Source organism: Dendrobates tinctorius, unplaced genomic scaffold (genome assembly GCF_039654945.1).
Source record: "Dendrobates tinctorius isolate UK_male_01 unplaced genomic scaffold, ASM3965494v1 ptg000223l, whole genome shotgun sequence".
NCBI classification, from domain to species: domain Eukaryota; kingdom Metazoa; phylum Chordata; class Amphibia; order Anura; family Dendrobatidae; genus Dendrobates; species Dendrobates tinctorius.
The window spans coordinates 29,122,889-29,149,524 of NW_027361890.1; the positions used below are offsets into that span (position 1 = coordinate 29,122,889).

The window sequence follows — 26,636 nt, forward strand, 5'->3', positions numbered from 1 at the left end:
TCACCTCTGTCTCCTTACAGGATCGTCAGTAGGGCTAATATCCAGTACATTGTACATGTCATTTTACTGCTGGGCTATTAGGGTTTGCCCACAGCTCTGCCATAATGTCCATTCCTCGGGTTTGCTGACATTCCACTAGAAATGCCAATTAGGTCATTGGAGGGGGGAGACAAGTGTTTATTCTGTTTGTACTGATCATAATCCTTCAGTATTCTATATTTTGATATCCTAATTAACATTTAACTTCATTTTTTTTTTTATTTGCAAGGATACAATGGGCCTTTTATTAAATGAATCCTTGTTGCCCATAGCAATGTGTCATTTTGAAAAGTGAAGCTGATCATTGATTTGTTAGGAACAGCAACTCAATGATACATAAGACAGGAGAAGAGCTTTGTAGAGTGGAAGGATTCTTGGGTATTTTAATGCCGGCTTCAACCTGCTTAGAAGGAACCGAGGCTCTGCTGTGGACTTCACGTGGGACACGCCGAGGCTCTGCTGTGGACGTCACGTGGGACACGCCGAGGCTCTGCTGTGGACGTCACGTGGGACACGCCGAGGCTCTGCTGTGGACGTCACGTGGGACACGCCGAGGCTCTGCTGTGGACGTCACGTGGGACACGCCGAGGCTCTGCTGTGGACGTCACGTGGGACACGCCGAGGCTCTGCTGTGGACGTCACGTGGGACACAGCTGCTCTATCATTTATCTGAATGCCATTTTTTTTTTTTTTTTTTTTCCTGTTACCAAACAGCCTATGCACGGCATAACCAAAGTGTGCATATACTGTATCATAACATTATGAATCAGCTTCATTTTTTTTTTTTTTTTTTTATGAAGCGCTACTGACCTTCATTATGGCATAGTGTAATCATATAATAATTTTCTGTAGCGCCAACATATTCTGCAGCATTTTACATTTTAGAGGGCACTTGTACAGATAATAAAAGACCTTACAGAATAACAGTAATCACATAAACAACAGATACCAAGAGGAGTGAGGTCCCTGCTAGCAAGCTTACAATCTATGAATATAGAATTGGTTTCATAGACTATGTATTCTCATGTATAGGCAGCTTAATAGACGAGCTCTAGTGTGTGTGAATTCTGAATGCAGCAGTGTGTGTGTGACTATTGGTGGGATAATGTCTGTCGTTTAGGAGACAAGGTCACGTGTATCCTCTGCAGGAGCGATGATCACAGAACAATCTTCTTGTGGTTTGTAAAAACAGGTAGTGTGGTCAGGGCCCTGAGCCGTTCTTCTGCTGCTTTCATAAGATCAGTCAAGTTGCCCTTGGCTTAATATTCTCCTCTAATTTTACCTCTTGTTCAGTGATCTAGTTTTGTAGGACAGGTAGCACAGATTGTAGGTTGTTTTTTTTTAAGGATATGTTAGGCTGGTTTCATATTAGCGGTTTTTTGCGCAGCGCATCGTGCGCGTCCATGCGCATGCGTCATGCGTACCTATGTTTAACATGGCGTGCGCATGGTCTTGCTTTTGCATGCGTTCATATGCGTTTTCGTGCACGTGCGTTTTTTCAAGGTGTGCCTCCTAAGCGTGCCAGACGCAACCTGTTGCATTTTTGGGTCCAAAAAACGCATGCGCACGGAATGCGACAAAATAACGTATGACAGTCTATGGGAACACAGGCGTGCGCATGGACATGCGTTCATCTGCGTTTTCGTGAGCATGCATTTTTGGCGTAAAAATGTGTAGACACTGGTTTTAACCCCTAGAGAACGAATGAATGCGCATAAACTCAAACACATGCAAAAACGCATGATGCTTTTTTTTGTATGCGTTTCTATTGTGCACAATGCGCTGCGCAAAAAAAGCTAATGTGAAATTAGCCTTACTCAGTATCTCATGCCTCTCTTTACATGCATTGCCCCACGCCTCCAGATCACTGTGGCCTTATCTCCCCCCCCCCCCCCCCCCAGATCTCTGTGGCCTTATCTCCCCCCCCCCCAGATCTCTGTGACCTTATCCCCCCCCCCAGATCTCTGTGGCCTTAATCCCCCCCCCAGATCTCTGTGGCCTTAATCCCCCCCCCAGATCTCTGTGGCCTTAATCCCCCCCCCCAGATCTCTGTGGCCTTAATTCCCCCCCCCCCCCAGATCTCTGTGGCCTTAATTCCCCCCCCCCCCCAGATCTCTGTGGCCTTAATTCCCCCCCCCCCCCAGATCTCTGTGGCCTTAATTCCCCCCCCCCCCAGATCTCTGTGGCCTTAATTCCCCCCCCCCCCAGATCTCTGTGGCCTTAATTCCCCCCCCCCCCCCCAGATCTCTGTGGCCTTAATTCCCCCCCCCCCAGATCTCTGTGGCCTTAATTCCCCCCCCCCCCAGATCTCTGTGGCCTTATTCCCCCCCCCCCCCCCCAGATCTCTGTGGCCTTATCCTCCAGAGATGTCTTGTCATTCAGGCACACTATATACATAACGGAGGCCAGCATTACATAGCAAGATCTCATTTAGACAAAACAGCTTCTTGACATTAGCCAGAAGAAAAATCATCTGTCTTAGGCCTGTTTCACACTTACGTTTTTCCTGTGCGTTGGCAGCCGCTAAAATGGCGGATAACGGATCCGTGGGCGATGAAACACCAACGGGAGCCACCAGTCCGTTGGTGCGCCAGGATCCGCCGATTTTAGAATTTTAAAGGAACTCGGGCTGAAAAGAAAAAATGACTACCGGCGATGTAGCGGTCAGAGGAGGCGAGATCTTGGGCGATGAGGCGGTGAGTGGAGGAGAGAGAGAGATTTTTTATCCAGCAACCAGATTGGATTTAGGGTTAAACATGTAGCAAAAGAGGAAAATACGGATCCGGACAACAAAAAAAAAGTTGCATTGTCCGTTCGGTGATCTCAAAATTTTGGCGGATCCGCAGAAATACGGATGCAACGGACGATCCTCAGTCAAAATCCGCTGATAATGAAAGTCAATGGGGAAAAAAACGGATCCGCCAAGATAAATGGCGGATCCGTTTTTTTGCAAATCGGCGGATTTTGACTGATGGTGACAAACGGATGTGTGAAACAGGCCTAAGTTGGAGAGGAATAGGTGTCTTGATTACTTTATTTCTCCAAAGGAAATGCATGATATTCTGAAGACCCTTGTTGTCCTGTGGCTGTATGATTGCTTATGATTTATTATATTAGCAGTGTTTCCCAACCATTTTGACATTCGAGTACCGGTGACTAAAATATATATACCTCTGGGCTCCTATATATATTATAATATGTACTTGCACTTAGAGCTTGGTTTGCTACAGGCATCTGTTATTGAAATAGTTAAGCTATTCTGGGGCAGGTGTCACCCAGCCATGAATGATGTTTCCTGTAAGTTTGGGCAGATTGTTAGGTCCTGAAAGAACTTTGGCAGCATGGACGTGTATCCAAGGAGATCGGATTCATCACCATTAAACGTGCCTTCGGATGCGTTTCGCTTATTAGCTTAGCTTGTAGTTGGCACGTTTGTTGAAAGGTGAGACCTAATGGGGGCTTCATATTTAATACCATATTACAGAATAAGAAGGGATTTAGCGGTTTGCAGCTGGAAATCAAAGTCAAATTGATCTTCTGACATGTCCTGGATACATGTGAAGATCACCGATCACCAAGGATTACCAGGTACACTGGTGTAACCCCGTTGGCACTGCTGAGAAATTTCTATAACTGGAAATCTGATACATGATTAAAATGACATTTTATAACATTTTAGTAATTGAAATCATTTGAGTTATCCCCAAGGGGTTTACCAAATTTAATTCTGAACTAGTGTGAGATCAGAGCTTTTTCATATTGAGCGTCTCACAATTTTGGCTAGTTTTTCCTGTTAAGGAAATGGACAACTTGGAGCCATGTGGTGCATCCACACAAGACTTGTCTAGTGTAGGTATTTTTGTGTGTGCCTCTGCTGCAGTCATACTTTGAAAAAGTCAGTGAATCTGTCGCTATGTCAGTTCATATGCAGATGAAGTGGTTTCCTGTACTGTTGTACCTATAGGGGACCACCCTCTATTTGCATTTCAGTTGTTTTAAACCACAATATTGTCTTAAAAAAAATTAGCATAGGAAGTGAGGATGGGGTTGCAGTCACGCAAATGTATGTGCTTTATGGACTACATTGCTACAATTGTGTGTAGAACAGTAATTGTGGTTCCAACCATTATTATACTATATTTTGGGATTGCCCCCAGTTCTTAACACAGGCACATGAACAAAGGTCTCAGCTCAGCCTGCCATCTACTTTCACACTTTTTTTTTTCTCCTCCTTTTAAATATACATTGCTTCCAGATTGTGCTGTCCTCCACCCCGCTCCCGAGTCTCCACATTTCCTACCTGACTCATGCTCCGTGCTTCCTTTGCTCCAGAGCATGACTATTCATTTCTCCTCTGTGTTGTCCTCTGATGCCCTATTACTTTGTTACAAATTTTCCTTCTGCCCCCCTCTGGTAACACAGGGCCAGCCGGGTGTACTCGGTGCGTGAAACGGTAAAAAATCTGGGGAATGGCATGTTGTGGTTTATGCAGGGCAGCTGGAACATTGTGCATACTTGGATTGCCGGTTGTGTGATCATATTCAGACAGGGTTGTTCTATAGACCCCATCACCAGAAACCTCACAATTATGCAGAAGATGGGCTTTGTGCCTCTGATATATTTCCAATAAAATGTTCTTAAGTGGCCCATTTAGCTATTTTTTTTTTTTTTTTTTTGGGGGGGGGGGGAATTGGCAATAAATGTTTATCCATAAAAGCTAATACATTTGCTGTCCCTTTTAGGTCTATAAGTAGTAATATGGGAGAGGGTGAGTCTTTACGTAATGAGTTCCATTTAGGATTCTGGTGAAGCTGGATGACAGCCTAGTACTTGGGATGGTGATCCTCTAATCTCCAAGCTTTCCTATACTCAGATTTAAGCAAAAGCTGGATAGCCCTGAAATACAGTTATACAGTTGTGCTCAAAAGTTTTCAAACCCCGGCAGAATTTTTGCTTTCTTGGCCTTTTTTTTCAGAGAATATGAATGATAACTCCAAAACTTTTTCTCCACTCATGGTTAGTGGTTGTGTGAAGCCATTTATTGTCAAGCTATGTTTTATCTTTTTAAATCCTAATATCACAACCCCAAACATCCAGATGACCCTGATCAAAAATTCACATACCGTGGTGATTTTGGCCTGATAACCTGCACAGAAATTGACACATGGGTTTGAATGGCTACTAAAGGTACGTAACCTCCTCACCTGTGACCTGTTTGCTTGTAATCAGTGTGTGTGCATAAAAGCAGAGTGAGTTTCTGGGATCCAGACAGACTCTTGCATCTTTCATCCAGCTGCTGATTTTTCTGGACTGTGAGTCAAAAGAAAAGCAAAAGAATTGTCAATGGATCTACGGGAAAAGGTAGTTGAATTGTATAAAACAGAAAAGAGATACAAAAAGATATCCAAGGAATTGATAATGCCAGTCAGCAGCGTTCAAACTGTGATTAACAAATGGAAAATCAGGGGCCCTGTAAAAACAAACCACGGTCAGGTAGACCAACAAAAATTTCATCCACAACTGCCAGGAAAATTGTTCGGGATGCAAAGAAAAACTCACAAATAACATCAGCTGAAATACTGGACTCTCTAAAAACTAGCGGTGTGGCTGGTTTAAGATGCACAATAAGGAGGCACTTGAAGAAAAATGGGCTGCATGGTCAAGTCGCAAGAAAAAAGCCATTACTGCACAAATGCCACAAAGTATCTTGTCTACAATACGCAAAACAGCACAGAGACAAGCCTCAAAACTTCTGGAACAAGGTAATTTGGAGAGATGAGACCAAAATAACTTTTGGCCACAACCATAAATGTTACATTTGGAGAGAGGTCAGCAAGGCCTATGATGAAAGGAACACCATTCCTACTGTAAAGCACGGAGGTGAATTGCTGATGTTTTGGGGATGTGTGAACTACAAAGGCACAGGAAACTTGGTCAAAGTTGAAGGAAAAATGGATTCAGCACGTTATCAGCAAATACAGGAGGCAAATTTGCAGTCATCGGTTCGGAAGCTGCGCATGGGATGTACTTGGATATTCCAACATGACAACGATCCAAAACACAAGGCCAAGTGAACTTGTCCATTGGCTACAGCGGAACAAAGTGAAGGTTCTGGAGTGGCCATCTCCTTCTCCTGACCTCAATATCGTTAATAATAATCTTTATATAGCGCCAACATATTCCGCAGCTCTTTACAGTTTAACTGTTTCAAAACACAAGTCATAAGTAACAATGTTAACAATACAATAATTAAAGCAAATTAAGACGACCCTGCTCGTGAGAGCTTACAATCTACAATGAGGTGGAGGAGATGCAAAGTACAGGTGTGTATTTACAATGGTGTATTTACAATGAAGGTCCAGCCATCTTGAGGGAGCCACTCTGGGGAGATCTCAAGCGGCGCAGTTCATGCTAGGCAGCTCAGGAATTTACAGGATCTGGAGGCTTTTTGCCAATAAGAGTGGGCAGCTTTACCATTTGAGAAAATAAAGAACCTCATCCACAACTACCACAAAAGACTTCAAGCTGTCATTGATGTTAGAGGGCGCTATACACGGTATTAATAAATGGGGTATGTAAACTTTTGATCAGGGTCATTTGGATGTTTTGGGTTGTCATTATGATTTAAAAAGAGAAAGCAGAGTAGTTTGACAATAAATGGCTTCACCCAACCACTAACCATGAGTGGAGAAAAAGTTTTGCTGTTATCATTCATGTTTTCTGAAAAAAGGCCAAGAAAGCAAAAATTTTGAGCACAACTGTATGTACATATGTCACATATAGCCACCCCACCTTGAGTCAAATATTTTCCCCTCCTGAGATTGCTGTTCTGGTCCTACTACATCTAAGATGGCCTCTGCGGCAGCCATTTTAGAGCCAGTAGGAACGATCTGAGCAGAGGAGGCAGTGAGAGGCAACATGAGGATACCAGGTAGGGTGAAATAAGAAATATATTGTTGCTTTTCAGTGAAGGATGGAGGGGCACATAACGTACATGTTTAGGGTCCAGCAGGGCTCTTTCAGTGTGCACACCAAATCATTACTGTACTGTTTTCACACTAATCTATTTGCTTAAGCACATTTCGTATTCTAGATCAGTTGGGTCCCATTACATAAAATGATCTCTTAAAGGGGTTTTCCCAAAGTATATTTTAATAGATCTTGGAATAATTTCACAATTGGATGTGTTAAAAAATGTTCCTGTGCCGAGATAATCTTATAAATGTGCTCCTGCTATGTACTGTGTAATGGCTGTGTCTGACTGCAGGAACATGGTCTGATCATACCACAGCTCCTGGGCAGGGGAGGACAAAAAAAGTGTTTTACCTTACAGAATCAGCTGTGATCCCGAGCTGTCCCTTTTGTGTGTATACTCTCTTGCTTCCTCCCCTGCCGAGGAGCCTTGATATGATCAGACCATGTCCCTGTACGGTCAGACACAGCCATTACACAGTACACAGCAGGGGCACATTTATAAGGTTATCTCAGAACAGGAACATTTTATTTAACCACATCCAATTATGGAAATTATTATTATTCCTTTAAAAGTAAGGTCGCTTGTGTCCATTGTTAGAATATAGCTACCCATACAGTTAGAGATTTCTAAGGGACCTACATTATGAGATGTGGGTTTGGTTTCACTTTCTTCTGGCATGAAGGTCAAGTATTCCCCAGGCTAAATATTGAAACCAAAAATGTTCTTCAACAGATCTTTCTGAGCGTGTCTTGCTATTCCTGATCAGAGAACTTTTAGGTCTCGTACATGCTGGATTAATGATCCTTTCCTGCAATAAAAAGCATCCTTAATCCTGTATTATTTACCAAGGAAGGTGGATCATAAGCCTATGGCGCTCCTGAGATTTGTACACCCAGGTGTTATGTGCTGTTGTAGTATTCTTTATGTTGCCACCAAACTGTTTGTGCACCGAATAGCCTTCATTCCCCTCCCTTGGTTACCAACACACTGGGCACCATGCAAGCTAATGTACTGCTGATAAGAAGCTACGTGTGGCACAGATGGCACTGAGGCAACACATACAACTTGTTCTAGAGGTAACGATCATGTTTTCTCTTTATTTCCACAGTTATTGAGGACGTACAACCATACGCCGTCACTATGACCGACATGATCAGGGATGCGGGGGTGAAGCAGCCTCTTCCCACCCGGGGAGTGGGTGAAAAGCCTGCTACAGATTTTGGTTACGTGGGAATAGATGCCATTTTGGAACAGATGAGGAAAAAGGCCATGAAGCAAGGTTTTGAGCTGAACATCATGGTGGTTGGTATGTACCTAGAAATGTTGCTTTGGTTTAATATGACATACTTGTGCCAATGACTGTACTCCTCAGTGGGTTCAGTGTAGAATATGGATGACTTGTGCTGATATTCACAGAAATTTGCCACAGCAGCATATTCTCTGCCTTAGTTGTAATTTTACTTGTTCGGGCCTCAATTCTCACTCTTTCGGAGCTGAGACCAATGCATTTCTAGAGGGTTCCTCAGCTGTGACCTTAGAGGTACAGTAATTTTACTGTATTGTCGACCATACGATTGCCTGACCGAAGGTCAATGCCTTTGACAGTGGTATCGACTTAGTGGTAGAAGTCATGGCAATACTGATGGGGAGCCTATAATAACATAAAGGGATTGTCTGGTGTAGAAAATGCCTTTTTTTTAGTTCAATCAATTAACCAGGCAATAGAATGGCTACGAAGAATTGTGTTGGAAGACCCAGCATGACCATGCAATTTACGGACAGTCTATTGATTTGTAATGGGCACCATGCGGTGTCGTGGCTCTGTCAGGAATAGCCATACTGCAATGTTCTCACAGGTTACAGCTACCATGTGGGTACAGACGATCATCATCAAACTTTAATTATGTAATTCTAATAAAACCAATCTGTCAATTCTTCTGATGTCTGTTTTAGTAAATATTTGCATCGTTCTTGGGTAACGGGAAATGATATAGTATTTCTTACAACTCAGATTTTGCATTTCCTCTTCTTTTCCTTCTGGAAATGTATCTACAAACTGACAACTGGGTATTATCTGTCGGTCTATAGGGTGTCTTTTCTGAAATTATGACAATTACATGTTACCATTTCTTGCGTCAATTCATTCATGCATTTCTTTGAGGAATAATAGAGGAAAAGTACAGAAGATATTACAGCATTTTCATTTAATCAATTATGTATTTTCTAGGACAGACCTGAGAATTTTCCAATATGTTGCCATATACTAGGAAATCAAAACTGTTTGATTTTATGCTCAGAGATACTGGATTTTTTTCTTCACAACAATTTCAAGGGGTTGTTAAATCTTCTGTCTTCAGGGGCACACTGCTTCCTTGCTTCCACGCTTTTTTTCTTGCTTGTTTCTTGCCTGTCATGTCGCTGGTCAACTGTGTGATCTTCCATGCTGCTAGCGGAGGTGACTTTGCTTTTGCTGTTCGGCTTGCGAGTGCAGCTCTGAAGCTGACCAGATTGGTGTTCTCATCCAATGCTGCAGACACCTTGCCTAGAAGACTAACCACAACTGATGGATTGCAGAGGTGTCCAGTAATCTAGACAACAAGAACTAAACTATAAAACTTAACAATCCATTAGTTCATCAGAATGGAAAGGAGTTTTAACGGTTTTGTCCTCTACTGGACAGCTTCATAATTGCTTCAGAAAATAAAAACGATGTATACTCTCCTCCTGAAGCGGCGGCGCTGCTATTCCCGGTGGGGTAATGTGACGTTGACTACAGGGGTCGGGTAACGCAGTTGGAGGCCACCTGGCACAACAAACACGCGGGGAATAGCATCACCGACATCGCTGGAACTACGCCTTCGTGGAAGGGGGAGTAACCATAATTTCTTTATCGCCTTATTGGGGGACACAGAATACCATGGTGTATGCTGCTGCTGCTAGGAGGCTGACACTATGCAAAACAAGAAAATTAGCTCCTCCCCGGCAGTATACACCCACCGACAGGCACTAGGCACCTCAGTTTGTGCTTAGTGTCTGTAGGAGGCGGACCGGGATCTTCCCAGATCCGCAATTAACCTTTTCTTTCCTTAGGTGTTCTAGTGTGAACTTTTTAATTCTCTTGTCTTTTGGTTTGCAGATTCAAGTCGGGAAACAGGGTGAAAGTTCACTCTGCTTTCCCATATCAGGCGGCTGAGCGAGCAGTGTGGTGATCCCACATCGCAACTCTCAGTGCGCTGGCAGGACTTTGTCCCATATCACCTCCGGGTGCTATGGGATGCGGACAGGTGGCTGGTCCTTGCCAAAATCCCCCTCCTCACCCCTCTCTCGGGACAGGGCTGAGAGGAAGACGGCGATCGCAAGATTCCCCTCGCCATCAAGAGGTTAATGCCGTCTTCTACAGAAAGCGGGTACAGAGGACAGCGGCCACTACCCTTGTGAGAGGTCCCTGTGGTCATCCTCTTCAGGGACTTCAGGTAGGTGCCTGAACGATCCCTCCAGCCCGAAGCATTCCCAAGAGGCACATTGGTGGGTAACTGGACATCACCAGGCTATTTGAATTTCCCGCCCCTCTCCCTGCCTGACGGGCGCCGCTCTCACCAGCCGCGCGCCTCTCCACTCATATTAAAGGGCTGAATACAGGGTTTTTCTCTCCCTGTTTTCATAGCTGGCCATGGTTTTCCACAGCTCTCCTGCGCGCCAGTACCTCCATTACAGGGACGTTATCTTCTCCTTCCTGGGCGTTTTAATCACAGGGCTGCGGTGCTGACTTTCACTTTCAGTTCTGCTCCCGCTCTCAGGGCGCCTCCTCCTCCTTCTGAGCGCGCTTTCCTCGCGCCTTTTTTAGCCCATCACAGGGCTCCTCGTCCCCTTCCTTCATGTCAGCTCCAATTGCGGCTCAGCCGCTAAGCTCCGCCCACCGCTCACCTCATCATGCATTTCCTGTTTCTTCGGTCCTGCCTTTCTGCGCTGCTTGGGGGACACTTCAGCGTTTCTGCTGCTCGCCGGAACTAGGTAGGCTCTGCTCTATGCAGAGATATTAGCCCTCCTCCGCAGTTCTTTCCCCAATTTCCGCGGACATTCAGTGCAGTTTTCCTTATGCCCAACCCTGCAGGGGAGCTCTGTTTCAGGCCCACCGCTACTCATTACGCCTGTGCGCGCTGTAAAAGGAAGTGAGCTTCGGGTCAGCCATCTCCTTTCTGCCCGTCCTGCAGTCCTTCAGCTATGTCGGCCTCTCAGGAGCACACAGATCCCCGTGATGGGGGCACTTCTCCTCTCCCAGAATGGGCCGTAGCTATGTCTCAGTCGGTATCCGATCTGACCAAAGTCTCTCAGTCCCTGGTCCAGGTCCTAGAACGTTTGCCTCAGCTATCTTCAGCCACCGCTGCTCCGACCGCCTCTCAGGGTGAGTCGTCCGCTCCTGACCGCGACCTTCAGAGGGACAGGCCGAATAGGATGTCCAGGAAGCGTCTCCTATCGGGCTCGTCTTCCAGTTCACTAGGCCCGTCTGCTTCACCCAGGTGTCCGTCTCCTTCAGTGGACGACCTTAGGTCAGACGACGATCCACAATCAGGATCTAGTTCAGAAGCAGATGACATGTCTAAAACACGAAGTATGGTCGATAGTCTTCTTTCAGCTATTTTCCAAACCCTGGAGATTAAGCAGGACAAGCCCCTTCCTCAGGAATATTCTGTTCCATTTAAACGTTCAAAACCTCCATCTAAAACTTTTCCAAACCACCACGAGTTTGATACTACTCTAGCCAAACATTGGGAGCACCCTGAGCAACGCTTTTCGGGCCGCAGGTATTTGGATGTTTTGTACCCATTTGAGGCTGATTTGCTTTCTAAATGGACCAAAGCCCCGGAAGTGGACCCTCCCGTTTCTCGCATAGCCTCTAAGACAGTTCTGTCCCTTCCAGACGGTGCATCGCTTAAGGATCCGACGGACAGGCAGTTAGAATCTTTGGCGAAGTCTATCTTTGAGGCCTCCGGTGCCTCCCTCTGCCCTATTTTCCTCCTGGGTAGCTAAAGTCATTTCGGCTTGGGCAAAAATTCTTCGCAGGGGCATCTTAGCGGCAGCTCCCCAGGACGAGCTGGCAGATCTAGCAGATCAAATTAATCACGCGGGTAAATACGTTTTAGCCGCCTCCTTAGATGCGGCCGGTTGTGTAGCTAGGGCTAACAGCAATATAGTAGCTGTACGCCGAGTTCTTTGGTTTAAGTCATGGAATGCGGATACCACCTCAAAAAAGTCGCTCACCAATCTGCCCTTCCATGGTTCTAGGCTCTTTGGGGCCAAGCTGGATCAAATAATTTCCGATGCCACTGGGGGTAAAAGTACTTCTCTCCCCCAGTCTCGACCAAGACGCATTTTTAATAGAAAGGGTTTTCGGCCCTTTAGGCCTTTTCGTCCGTTCTCGTCCACAGAGAGATCTGTCCAGCAAGAGCGTCCTTCCGCTTCTAGGGAGCGAGAGCAGAAGAAACCTTCTTACAAGCCCGCTCCCCGCTGGAGATCTAGAGGACAATACTCCAGGTCCTCAGGTGCCCGTTCCGGTAGGTTTGCCTCCAAGTGACGGGGCACCCCCACCTGGAAGTTTTTCCAGGGTGGGAGGCAGACTTTCCTTTTTCGTGGACGCTTGGCTGTCGGTTGTCGACGACGCTTGGGTCAGGGAAATCATCGCATCCGGTTACAAGATCGAATTTTCTTCCCCGCCAGACAGGCGTTTTTTCCTGTCTCGTCCTCCAAGACAACGGTCCCACATTCCAGGATTCTTTCAGGCCGTCTCCTCCCTTCTTTCCGCCGGAGTGATTGTTCCCGTTCCCTCAGACGAACGGTTTTCAGGGTTCTACTCAAATCTCTTCGTAGTCCCGAAGAAAGACTGTTCCCTGCGGCCAATCCTGGACCTCAAATTGCTCAATCGCCACGTGAAGATTCTTCACTTCAAAATGGAGTCTCTTCGATCGGTGATAGCCTCAATGGAACCCGGAGAATTCCTCTGCTCTGTGGACATACGGGATGCCTATCTTCACATCCCTGTTTGCTTGCAACATCAGAAATATCTCAGGTTTGCGATTCAGGACGATTATTACCAGTTCACGGCTCTCCCTTTCGGCCTAGCCTCCGCTCCCCGTGTTTTCACGAAAGTGATGGCGACGGTCATGGCCATCCTTCGATCCAGAGGGATTCTCATCATTCCTTATCTGGACGATCTCTTAATCAAGGGCTCGTCCCGTCAAGACTGTCTCCTAAGTCTTCAGATAACCCTGGATACTCTCGACCGTCTCGGATGGTTAGTCAACAAAGAAAAGTCCGTCCTCAGCCCCACTCAGCGTCTGACCTTTTTAGGCATGGAGTTCGACACGAACCTGGCCCGGGTGTTTCTTCCGAGGGAAAAATTTGCGGCTCTGTTCAAAGGGATTCGAGCCCTCAAACGGCCAACGCCCATTCCCCTTCGATTCTGCATGAAAATTCTGGGGAAGATGGTAGCTTCCTTGGAAGCAGTGCCCTTTGCACAGTTTCACCTTCGTCCTCTTCAGCTGTCCCTCCTTTCAGCCTGGGACAAGACGACGAGGTCCTTAGACTGGCCAATTCTTCTCCCCCTCAAAGTGAGGCAATCCCTCACTTGGTGGACGATGTCTACATCAGTCCTCCAAGGGAGGTCCTTCCTCCAGCTTCGGTGGCAAGTCATCACCACCGACGCCAGCCTCCTGGGTTGGGGAGCGGTTTTTCATCAGAGGACAGCTCAAGGACACTGGAACCCTCAGGAAGCTCTTCTTCCTATCAATCTGCTCGAGATCAGAGCAATCTTTCTGGCCCTTCTTCGCTGGCAACCCCTTCTCGTCGGCAAGCCGATCCGCATTCAGTCGGACAACGCCACGGCTGTGGCGTACATAAACCATCAGGGCGGCACGCGCAGCCACCAAGTCATGTCAGAAGTGGCCAGGATTCTGCGCTGGGCGGAACGTTTCGTCCCAGCAATCTCCGCCGTGCACATTCCAGGGGTGGAAAACTGGGCAGCCGACTTTCTGAGTCGTCAAGGCCTAGCGTCAGGCGAATGGTCTCTCCATCCCTCAGTCTTCGATCAGATATGCAAGCGCTGGGATTCTCCGGACGTCGACCTCATGGCATCTCGGATGAACCACAAAGTTCCGCGCTTCGTAGCCAGGTCCAGGGACCCTCTAGCCGTCGCTTGCGATGCCCTAGTAATTCCGTGGTCCCAGTTCCAACTCCCTTATCTTTTTCCACCTCTTGCCTTGATCCCAAGAGTGGTCAAGAAGATAAAATCGGAAGGCGTTCCAGTAATTCTTGTGGCTCCAGACTGGCCGAGACGGCCTTGGTATGCGGAACTGGTGAACATGCTCGCGGACGTTCCCTGGAGACTTCCAGTCCGTCCGGATCTTCTCTCGCAAGGCCCCCTTTACCACGAGAATTCTCGGTCTCTGAATTTAACGGCATGGCCGTTGAGGCCGCAATCCTAAGAGAATCAGGTTTTTCCAGCCAGGTGATTCAGACGATGATCAAAGCCAGGAAGCCAGCCTCTTCCCGCATTTACCACAGGTGTTGGAAGGCTTTTTTCCGTTGGTGCGACGATAAAAAAATTTTTCCAATGGCTTTTTCCATTCCGTCCATACTGGGTTTTCTCCAGTCTAGCTTAGATTCGGGTCTGTCTCTCAGTACCCTGAAGGGCCAGGTTTCTGCCTTGTCTATCCTCTTTCAAAGAGAGCTCGCTTCCTTACCGCAGGTTAAGACGTTCCTCCAAGGAGTCGCTCATGTGGCTCCTCCTCATCATTCACCAATAGAACCGTGGGATCTCAATCTCGTTCTTGGCGCTCTCCAAAAGGCGCCGTTTGAGCCCATCCAGGACATTCCTTTGTCACTTTTGTCATGGAAGGTGACCTTTTTGATCGCCATTACATCCATCAGAAGAGTTTCTGAGTTAGCGGCCTTGTCATGCCGTTCTCCTTATCTGGTGCTCCATCAGGATAAAGTCGTCCTCAGGCCCGTTCCTTCCTTCCTGCCAAAGGTGGTTTCCTCCTTTCACATCAACGAGGATATCGTTCTTCCATCGTTTTGTCCGGCTCCTTCTCACCCTCTTGAGAGGTCACTCCACAAGTTGGATGTTGTTAGAGCCTTGCGTGTCTACCTCGCTAGGACCGCTTCACTTCGTCAATCCGATTCATTGCTGGTCATCTCTGAAGGTCACAGGAAAGGGCTTCCGGCATCCAAATCCACGATCGCTCGCTGGATTCGTTCTACCATTCAGGAAGCATACCGACTTCAGGAAAAACGGCCCCCTCCGGGAGTGAGAGCTCACTCCACCCGGGCTGTGGCAGCTTCGTGGGCCGTTCGACACCAGGCTTCGGCTCTGCAACTTTGCAGGGCCGCGACCTGGTCATCCTTGCACACATTTGCGAGGTTCTACAGGGTTCATACCCAGGCCTCGTCTGATGCAGTTGTTGGTAGGAAGGTTCTGCAGGCGGCGGTGGTGCATCGGCCGACCTAAGCCTTTCCTGTTCTTTCGTTCCTTATTGCTGTTCCCGCCCTTGGGACTGCTTTGGAACGTCCCATGGTATTCTGTGTCCCCCAATAAGGCGATAAAGAAAGATGGATTTTTGGTTCTTACCGTAAAATCTTTCTTGGAGCCTTCATTGGGGGACACAGCACCCTCCCTGTTTAAATTGTACCGTGTTGGGTCTTTGAGTCCCCTGTTGGGTTGGTACATATGTTTAGAGAGTTTCCGTTGCTTCTCCTACTGCTTTCTCACCAACTGAGGTGCCTAGTGCCTGTCGGTGGGTGTATACTGCCGGGGAGGAGCTAATTTTCTTGTTTTGCATAGTGTCAGCCTCCTAGCAGCAGCAGCATACACCATGGTATTCTGTGTCCCCCAATGAAGGCTCCAAGAAAGAGATTTTGCGATAAGAACCAAAAATCCATCTTTTTTTTTTTTTTATTTTTTTTTTTTTTTATTTTTTCTACTGGACGATCCCTTTTAATTAAAGGTAAATTGCAAAGTTCTTGTAAAAAGTAGCAACTTTGCGATTTTGACCCATTCTAAGAAATTAGGACATCCCCTTTTAATTAGAAACGACAACACTAATTGCAGCTACATCTGTTGTTTAAATTTGAATTAGCTTCTCAGAAACTGATAGTAAATCTGTAATTCTGATAAACTTCCTGAAAAAATAATAGTTGACCTTCGGTTTGAGAGACGCTTGTTAAAGAGATGACAATTTGACAGCGCAAATGAACGGTAAAAGCTAAAATGATCATGATCTAATTTTGCACTAGAAAAAAAATTGTTAAACTTTGCCTGTAATTTTATATTCGGTAATTCGCTAATGTGCGTTTTTGTGTCTTTTTAAAAGCACCATCTCTACATCCCTTTCTGACGTAAGCTGCGTCAAGTTAGCAGTGCCTGAAACTGGAGTTCTCGTTACATTTTTGTACCTTTTTTGTAGATAATTTGCTTTTATGAATAAAAATAAAATTAATAATGGGAGTTTAGAGTGGCTTGGTAAATATATTAATTGTAAATATTTTTCATTGTTGTTCCCAGGTCAGAGTGGTCTAGGAAAGTCCACATTAATAAACACCCTCTTCAAATCCAAGGTCAGCAGGAAATCTGTGCAACCCACAGCCGAAGAACGAATCCCTAAAACTATAGAAATTAAAAGTATCACTCATGGTGAGATTTGGATTGTGGGTAATGGGGTTCATGAAGAACAATGTAAGTAGAATAAGGGTTATTATCAGGGGTGGTGCATGGGATGATACTGTGGAATAGTTGGGAGAGGAGTGAGAATGATGAGCAGAAAGCTTTAAGACCGGGCACAGTTGTCAGGAGTCATTTTCTTGCGCGTATAAACTTGATCCTAAATTAATATACTTTATTTTCTTTCAGACGTTGAAGAGAAAGGTGTGCGGATGAAACTGACGGTTATTGACACTCCCGGATTTGGGGACCACATAAATAACGAAAATTGGTAATGGACGCTTTTTTGAAAAAAGGCATTTTTTAAAATATCTACATTAACAGTAGAACAAAGTTGCCATTACTGTGCTAGACTTCTCTAATAGTGATCACATGTCCAGAGCTGCATTCTTAATTCTGTTGGTTGCTAATTGAGACACTAAACAAGGATATTGACAAGCACATGACCTTAATGTAAGGCTCTGTGCCTGTCTGTAATCAGTACAGTGCCTAATGTAAAGTCAGTGTACGAGTGTCGGGAGAGGACGCTGGTAGATTTCGGCTCTGAAGCTAACAGCATTGAGAATGTAGCTTTGATTTTAGAATGATAAAACTTCAGAACAGTGCAAAGTAATTCTGTGACTTGGCGAGAAGTTGTTGATTGGGTTTATCCCATTTTCTCGTTCGCCTTATTGGGGGACACAGAGACCATGGGTGTATGCTGCTGCCACTAGGAGGCTGACACTATGCACAAAAAAAGTTAGCTCCTCCTCCGCAGTGTACACCCCACCGACCGGCAGGAAGTTCCTCAGTTTAGCTTAGTGTCAGTAGGAGGTGGACACGGGTCTTTTATTAGACCCCTATCTACCTCGTCGTGCGTTGTTCCTTTACAGGTTTCGGAGGGATACGGAGTGAACAGTCACATCCGTACTCCCACAAAGAGACTGAGTACGGCGTGTACTGCCACCCCGTATCCTCATAGGTCTCCGCGGCAGGACCAGGAGCCTCGCACAGGTGCGTGCCAGCTATACGGACGGTCCTTGCCCCTCGCCTCCCACCATCTCGCCTACCAGAGCCTGATGGTTGGACGAGGCGTGGATTCCATAAAGACGACAGACAGCGTGGGATTCTCAGGTACCTTTATTGTGGCCCTCGGCCTGGGTGAGTATGCGGTCTAGCGGTCCCCCGGCGTTTTCATCCTAAGGCGGTCGCCAGGGGACCACGGTAGGGCCTGCGCGCCCGCTTCTCCCCACGGTCGCCGCATCCATGAAGGCCCCTGTTCTTTCGGGCCTTGTTCTGCGCCCCCCCCCCCCCGTTTTTTCTTCATCCCGGTAGGGGTATACAGGGGTCGGGCTGTGGGAAGCAGGGACGCTGCCCGGGGTTGCGGCCCGGTGTTGCGGCGCGTCTTCCGCGCCGACCCCCTGCTGACAGGCGGCCGGCGCTATTAATTTAGGCCCCGGCTTCATCTCGGGCCTACCGCTGCGTCGCGGCCACGCCCCCTGCCCCTTTCTTCTAAGCGGGCTTCTCTCCCGCCCGTCCTAGGCCTTCCCAGCCACCTTGCCTCACACCAGCCTGCTATTAGACAGCGGGCGGTGCTAAGGGGATCTCTGCGGCGAGCTCCGCCCTTCTCCCTCTGGCAGCGCGTCCTTTCCCTGGTGGTCGCCATCTTCACAGCCTGACAGCCGGACCTCATTCCCTGCCGGATTTCGGTCGCTGGGCCTTTTTTCAGCCGGATTGGCCTGGCCTCATCCTGCAGCCAGATCAGAGAGCGTTGCCCTTGGGGACACCGGACCGTGAGTAGCTCTGCACCTGCAGACTGACACCCTTCTCTGCCTTCTGTCCCCCAACCGGCCGGCACTGCCTCTCTTTTCACTATGTCCAACGCTAAGTCTGATTGTACCCGCTCTGCGGCCCCCCTAGCACTCTGGTGAAGTTCTTTGCCTGTTCGTCTTGCAATCGCAAACTTCCCTCAGGTCAGTCCACTCCCCTCTGCCTGGACTGTAGCAATCCAATCCAGCCCAACGCCGCTCAGGAGCCATCCATAGCCCCAGGGGCGAGTGAGCCCCCCATGCCGGGTTGGGCCTCCTCTCAATCACAGTCAGTGGCAGACCTCACCAAGGTGTCTCAGTCCCTAGTAGCCGTTCTGGACAAGTTGCCCTTGGGAGCTTCGGCGGGACCCAGCACGTCTCAGGACGTCCCATCTGAGCCAGCCAGCGGCAGTCGCAAGAGGCCCAGGCAGGACCTCCAGGCGGAGTCCTCCCCTCGTCCTACCTCACCCCATAGTCCCCAGCAGTCTCCCTCTCGGGCCTCCTCCCCCGAGTCAGGCGAAGCGCTTTCGGAATCGGAAGGGGTCTTAGAGCTGGATTCGGACCAGGATGCGAACATGAAGGTTACGATGCAAAACCTCATTGCCGCGATTCACCATACCTTTGGCATCGCTGACGCCCCTGCGAAATCCTCAGATCAGGAGGTTTCGTCCAGACGGGCGGAAACACCATCCAGGGTGTTTCCCTTCCATTCTGAGTTTGGAAAGATTTTTACAAAGGAGAGAGAAGATCCGACCAGACGCTTTCAAAGAGGAAAGCGTCTCGGCGTGCTGTACCCGTTTGCTAAGGAGCTCACAGACAACTGGGCCGCTTCTCCCTCGGTGGACCCTCCCGTGCCCAGACTTTCTAATAATACGGTCCTTCCGCTGTCAGGTGTGGCGTCGCTAAAAGATTCTAATGATAGGATCATAGAATCTCTAGCAAAATCTGCCTTCGAAGCGGCATCAGCAGTGGTATGTCCAGTCTTTGTTTCTTCTTGGGCAGCAAAGGCCATATCCACTTGGGCGCAGATGACCTTCGGCAGGCCATTCTGGATAAGGCACGACCAGAGCATTTGGCCGATCTCGCCAATCAGAGTTCCCATGCGGGGGATTATCTGCTTTCTGCCTCCTTGGATGCCGCATCTTGCGCAGTTCAGGCGTCAAGTAACATCGTGGCAATCCGACGTACAATTTGGCTCAAGGCCTGGCAGGCGGACTTGTCCTCTAAAAAGTCTCTGACCAATCTGCCTTTTCAGGGAGTGCGTCTCTTCGGATCACAATTGGATCAGATTATTAAGGACGCTACCGGAGGTACGAGTTCTCTTCTCCCCTCCAAGCCTCGCAGACCTCCTCTAAGGCGTCAGTTTCGTCCCTTTCGGACTTTCCGCCGTTTCAATACGGCGGAAAACCCTTCCAACCAGCAAAGGCCACAGGCACGTCAGGAAAGAAAGAAGGTTTCCTTCAGGCCCACTCCGTCCTGGCGGTCCCACTCTTCCCAGGGAAGACCGTCCAGATCTAGATCTGGACGGTCTACGTCCGCATGACTACCATCGGTCTCCCGTGGGTCCCTTCCAATTGGGAGGTCGACTTCTCTTCTTCAGCGACGTCTGGCTCGCCTCAGTAGAGGACGCTTGGGTCAGAGAGGTTGTATCAACAGGATACAAAATAGAGTTCATTTCTCTTCCACGGGATCGTTTCTTACAATCCCGTCCGCCGAGGGATCCGGCCTTGGTCCCGGGGTTCGGTTCGGCCATCGCCTCTCTTCTCAGTTCCGGGGTGATTGTGCCCGTTCCCGAATCGGAACGCTTCACAGGGTTTTATTCAAACCTGTTTGTGGTGCCGAAAAAGGACGGGACAGTTCGACCCATCTTGGATCTCAAGTTACTCAACAAGAGAGTTCGCCTTCGCCACTTCCGGATGGAGTCAGTTCGCTCGGTAATTGCTTCCATGGAGGAGCAGAAATTCATGGGTTCCATAGACATCCAAGATGCCTATCTACATGTGCCCATATTTCCCGGACATCAGAAGTTCCTGCGGTTTGCGATTCTTCACGAACATTACCAGTTCGTCGCGCTTCCTTTCGGGCTCGCCACCGCTCCCAGAGTCTACACGAAGATTATGGCGGCGTTGATGGCCTTGTTGAGGATCAGAGGTCTCGTTCTTTTTCCGTACCTCGACGATATCCTGATCAAGGCTCCCTCCTTTCAACAGGCCCGCCTAAGTGTGGCGATCGTTCTAGACACCCTGTCCAGTTTTGGGTGGATCGTCAACCGGGAAAAGTCCTGTCTGGTCCCTACTCAACGCCTTGTGTTTCTGGGCCTTCTGTTCGACACTCGTCGGTCAAGGGTATTTCTCCCACAAGACAAGATTCTTTCCCTGCAGCAGGGCGTGCGATCATTACAGATCACACGATTTCCATCCCTCAGGACAGCCATGAGGGTCCTGGGGAAGATGGTGGCGGCGATAGAGGCAGTTCCCATTGCCCAATTTCACGCCAGGCCACTCCAGCAGGCCATTTTGTCCAGGTGGAACAGATCGTCCGGTTCGCCTTTCCTGCCGGATCAGGCGGTCTCTCAACTGGTGGTTGACGTCTCCCCTCATTCTCTTGGGGCGGTCTTTTCTTCCCGTTCACTGGCAGATTGTCACTACGGACGCCAGCCTCATCGGCTGGGGTGCAGTGTTCCGCAATCACACTGTTCAGGGTCGATGGTCGACTCAGGAATCAGCTCTGCAGATCAATGTCCTAGAGATACGGGCGATCCATCTAGCTCTCGTCCACTGGGAAAGGCGCCTCAAGGGCCTGCCTGTCAGGATTCAGACAGACAATGCCACAGCGGTGGCGTATATCAACCGCCAAGGGGGGACACGGAGTGTCTCAGCCCTGGCGAAAGTGTCCAGAATTCTTCAATGGGCAGAGACCTTTGTTCCAACGATTTCCGCCGTTCACATTCCCGGCGTGGACAACTGGGCCGTCGATTTCCTCAGCCGCGAGGGTCTCGCGGCAGGGTAATGGTCCCTACATCCGGAGGTGTTTCATCTGCTCTGCCGTCGGTGGGGAACCCCGGATGTAGACCTCATGGCATCTCGCCTCAACAGGAAAGTCCCACAATTCGTGTCCAGGTCTCGGGACCCTCTGGCAGTGGGCGCCGACGCTCTGGCCGTCCCTTGGTCACAGTTCGTGCTCTCCTACCTGTTCCCTCCTCTGCCTCTTCTTCCCAAGTTGTTGAAGAAAATCAAAGCAGAAGGGATTCCAGTCATCCTCATCGCCCCGAATTGGCCCAGAAGGTCTTGATTCGCAGACATTGTCAACCTTCTCGCGGACGCCCCCTGGAAGCTTCCCGACGTGCAGATCTGCTGTCTCAAGGCCTGATTTGCCACCTCAATTCTCGGTTGCTCAATTTAACGGCGTGGCTGTTGAGACCGAGGTTTTGAGACGGGCAGGATTCTCTGATCGGGTAATTCATACCATGATCCGCGCCAGAAAGCCTTCTTCTTCGAAGATCTATTACCGTACTTGGAAAGCCTATTTCTCCTGGTGTGAGGCCAATGACATCGCGCCCTTGGTTTTTTCGCTCCCTTCTATTCTAGCGTTTCTTCAGGCAGGGCTGGATGCGGGGCTTGCTCTCAGTTCCTTGAAGGGTCAAGTTTCGACACTGTCCATTTTATTTCAGAAAACGCTGGCCTCCCGGCCCCAGGTCAAAACCTTCCTCCAGGGTGTGGCTCACACGGTTCCTCCGTACCGAGCTCCCATGGATCCTTGGGATCTTAATTTGGTTCTTCAGGTTCTGCAGGGTCCTCCTTTTGAACCTCTCAGGGACGTTTCCCTTTCCCTCCTTTCTTGGAAAGTGGCCTTTCTGGTGGCCATTACCTCCATCCGGCGCGTGTTGGAATTAGCGGCACTTTCTTGCCGCTCTCCTTTTTTGGTCCTTCATCAGGACAAGGTAGTTCTGCGGCCTCCGCCCTCTTTTCTTCCGAAGGTGGTATCTTCGTTTCACCTCAATGATGACATTGTTCTGCCATCCTTCTGCCCGAGCCCAGCTCACCCTCGGGAGCGGTCTTTGAACAAGCTGGACCTAGTCAGGGCATTGAGAGTCTATCTAGCCCGGACGACTTCCTTGCGGAAGTCAGACTCTCTGTTCATCACCCAGCCTCAAAGGCCACTATTGCGCGCTGGATCAGATCGGCAATTTTGGAGGCATACCGGGTCAAGCATCGAGTGGCCCCTCCAGGGATCAGAGCGCACTCTACCCGGGCGGTGGGTGCCTCCTGGGCGGTGCGCCACAGAGCTTCCGCGCTGCAGCTTTGCAAGGCTGCAACGTGGTCATCAGTTCACACCTTTGTGAAATTCTACAGGGTCCACACCTACGCTTCGGCGGACGCCAGCCTAGGTAGAAGGATTCTGCAGGCTGCGGTGGCGAGTCCACTGGCCTGATGGAAGTTTGTTTCCCACCCCAGGGACTGCTTTGGGACGTCCCATGGTCTCTGTGTCCCCCAATAAGGCGAACGAGAAAACAGGATTTTTTGGGTTGCTTACCGTAAAATCTGTTTCTCGGAGCCTTCATTGGGGGACACAGCACCCTCCCATGTTCTACAACTCCTGTTCTTATGTTTGTCGGTTTGTTACAGTTGAGTTGTTTGGTCTGTTTTCAATCTATTCTGTTACTTCTCCTACTGCTTTCTCACTAACTGAGGAACTTCCTGCCGGTCGGTGGGGTGGACACTGCGGAGGAGGAGCTAACCTTTTTTTGTGCATAGTGGCAGCCTCCTAGTGGCAGCAGCATACACCCATGGTCTCTGTGTCCCCCAATGAAGGCTCCGAGAAACAGATTTTACGGTAAGCAACCCAAAAAATCCTGTTTTTGCTTCCTTCCCTTTGCATTTGAAATAAAAGTATTAGTGATTGTGTCTGTATATTCTGTATATAATCTGCATTGTAGCTAAATAGACTTTATTTACCCTGATAGCTGGCTTCCCATAATGAAGTTCATTAATGATCAGTATGAGAAGTATCTACAAGAGGAGCTGAACATCAATCGCAAGAAGAGGATTCCTGATTCCCGGGTCCACTGCTGTATATACTTCATCCCAGCAACAGGGCACTCGTAAGTAACTGATGCTTTCATTCTTAAGATAGAAAGAAATGAAGAAGTCCTTTTTTCTTCAGCAATATTGATCACAATAAATGGACATAACTGACCATCCAAATAATAGCTGAAAATGACCATAATGAGAACTAGACCAGGAAATATAGAAACTGTGGAGTGCAGATATTGAGAGACGAAGACGAACCAAAAGTATCTGACTTTTCATTGACAAATCAAATTAATAACTATAAACAGCTAAGCAATGTTATAAATATATTGCATTTGTAATAGTGTACTGATCCTTAGGTGCAGCTTGTATTATGGTCCAGAGCTTCATTACAATTCTGCAGCTTCAGAGCTGAAATCTCCCAGCTTAGCCTTTAAACTAGGAAATGAAATGTGCAATACTTGTAAGGAAAAACCTACAAACCCTTGCAATACAGGAAATCAGCTGAGCTCTGGTGCACGGTTTGATATTAACTAGCAGAATTGTGAATGCTGCTCTGGTCAATGATACATACTCCCACATGTCTAGATGCATACACATGTACAGTTGTGGCCAAAAGTATTAACACCCCTGCAATTTTGTCAGATAATACTCAGTTTCTTCCTGAAAATTATTGCAAACACAAATTCTTTGTTATTATTATCTTCATTTAATTTGTCTTAAATGAAAAAACACAAAAAGAATTGTCCTAAAGCCAAATTGGATATAATTCCCCACCAAACATAAAAAAGAGGGTGGACAAAAGTATTGGCACTGTTCCAAAAATCATGTGATGCTTCTCTAATTTGTGTTATTAACAGCACGTGTAACTTACCCGTGGCACCTAACAGGTGTTGGCAATAACTAAATCACACTTGCAGCCAGTTGACATGGATTAAAGTTGACTCAACCTCTGTCCTGTGTCCTTGTGTGTACCACATTGAGCATGGAGAAAAGAAAGAAGACCAAAGAACTGTCTGAGGACTTGAGAAACCAAATTGTGAGGAAGCATGAGCAATCTTAAGGCTATAAGTCCATCTCCAAAGACCTGAATGTTCCTGTGTCTACCGTGCGCAGTGTCATCAAGAAGTTTAAAGCCCATTGCACTGTGGCTAACCTCCCTAGATGTGGACGGAAAAGAAAAATTGACAAGAGATTTCAACGCAAGATTGTGCGGATGTTGGATAAAGAACCTCGACTAACATCCAAACAAGTTCAAGCTGCCCTGCAGTCCGAGGGTACAACAGTGTCAACCCGTACTATCCGTCGGCGTCTGAATGAAAAGGTACTGTATGGTAGGAGACCCAGGAAGACCCCACTTCTTACCCCGAGACATAAAAAAGCCAGGCTGGAGTTTGCCAAAACTTACCTGAAAAAGCCTAAAACGTTTTGGAAGAATGTTCTCTGGTCAGATGAGACAAAAGTAGAGCTTTTTGGGCAAAAGCAACAACATAGAGTTTACAGGAGAAAAAAAGAGGCATTCAAAGAAAAAAACACAGTCCCTACAGTCAAACATGGCGGAGGTTCCCTGATGTATTGGGGTTGCTTTGCTGCCTCTGGCACTGCACTGCTTGACCATGTGCATGGCATTATGAAGTCTGAAGACTACCAACAAATTTTGCAGCATAATGTAGGGCCCAGTGTGAGAAAGCTGGGTCTCCCTCAGAGGTCATGGGTCTTCCAGCAGGACAATGACCCAAAACACACTTCAAAAAGCACTAGAAAATGGTTTGAGAGAAATCACTGGAGACTTCTAAGGTGGCCAGCAATGAGTCCAGACCTGAATCCCATAGAACACCTGTGGAGAGATCTCAAAATGGCAGTTTGTAGAAGGCACCCTTCTAATATCAGGGACCTGGAGCAGTTTGCCAAAGAAGAATGGTCTAAAATTCCAGCAGAGCATTGTAAGAAACTCATTGATGGTTACCAGAAGCGTTTGGTCGCAGTTACTTTGGCTAAAGGTTGTGCAACCAAGTATTAGGCTGAGGGTGCCAATACTTTTGTCTGGCCCATTTTTGGAGTTGTGTGAAATGATCAATGTTTTGCTTTTTGCTTCATTCTCTTTTGTGTTTTTTCATTTAAGACAAATTAAATGAAGATAATAATACCAAAGAATTTGTGTTTGCAATCATTTTCAGGAAGAAACTGAGTATTATCTGACAAAATTGCAGGGGTGTCAATTCTTTTGGCCACAATTGTATGTAATTATTCAGCTCACCCTCCTATCGGCCAGCAATCACAGGAAACACTGGGCACAGGAGCACTTGGGAGAGTCAATCCTATAAAGAAGGGTCCAATGTAGTAGGTGTTCCAGCACACGAGTCCACATAGTTATTTCTTATTCTCAAATTGTCAAAAACCTCTTTATCAGTATCTATTCTATAAACGGAATAAGCAAAAGGTCTATAAGACATTGGAGTTATGTGTTTTCAAACCCTTGAACTCCCTGGATCTTGCTCATAACATGCATGCATATGTGTATGCATGTACCGTATTTTCTTTATCGCCTTATTGGGGGACACAGAATACCATGGGTGTATGCTGCTGCTGCTAGGAGGCTGACACTATGCAAAAACAATAAAATTAGCTCCTCCCCGGCAGTATACACCCACCGACAGGCACCAAGCACCTCAGTTTGTGCTTAGTGTCTGTAGGAGGCGGACCGGGATCTCCCCAGATCCGCATTTTTCTTTTCAGGTTTAGTCTGAACTTTTTAATTTTTCCCTCTTTTGTCTTTTAGGTTATTTTCCATCGGGAAACAGGGTGTAGTTGTCACCCTGATTTCCCATATCATGCGGCTGAGCGAGCAGTGTGGTGTCATCCACATCGCAACTCTCAGTACCGCAGGCAGGACTTTTCCCTTTCGCCTTCCGGTGATAAGGGTTGTGGACAGGTGGCTAGTCCTTGCCGAATCCCCCTCCTCACCCCTCTGTCGGGACAGGGCTGAGAGGAAGACGGCGATCGCAGGTGTTTTAAGCCGTCTTCTGCAGGATGCGGGTACAGAGGACTCCCTTCCCCCCAGCGGCCTGCCGTTTCCCCGTGGGCCCCTGTGG

The 26,636-nt window shown here is 47.8% G+C and overlaps 1 protein-coding gene across 5 annotated transcripts in view; it reads left to right on the forward strand.

The window, feature by feature from the left end:
• Nucleotides 1-26,636, forward strand: part of SEPTIN9 (septin 9) — a 452,544-nt gene that overhangs the window by 387,585 nt on the left and 38,323 nt on the right. For all 5 annotated transcript variants that reach the window (XM_073555419.1, XM_073555421.1, XM_073555420.1 and 2 more), the window contains 4 exons: nt 8,124-8,321; nt 16,572-16,700; nt 16,917-16,998; nt 23,478-23,615. In XM_073555419.1, coding sequence (XP_073411520.1) covers nt 8,124-8,321; nt 16,572-16,700; nt 16,917-16,998; nt 23,478-23,615 — 547 coding nt within the window. The remainder of the gene's footprint in view (nt 1-8,123; nt 8,322-16,571; nt 16,701-16,916; nt 16,999-23,477; nt 23,616-26,636) is intronic.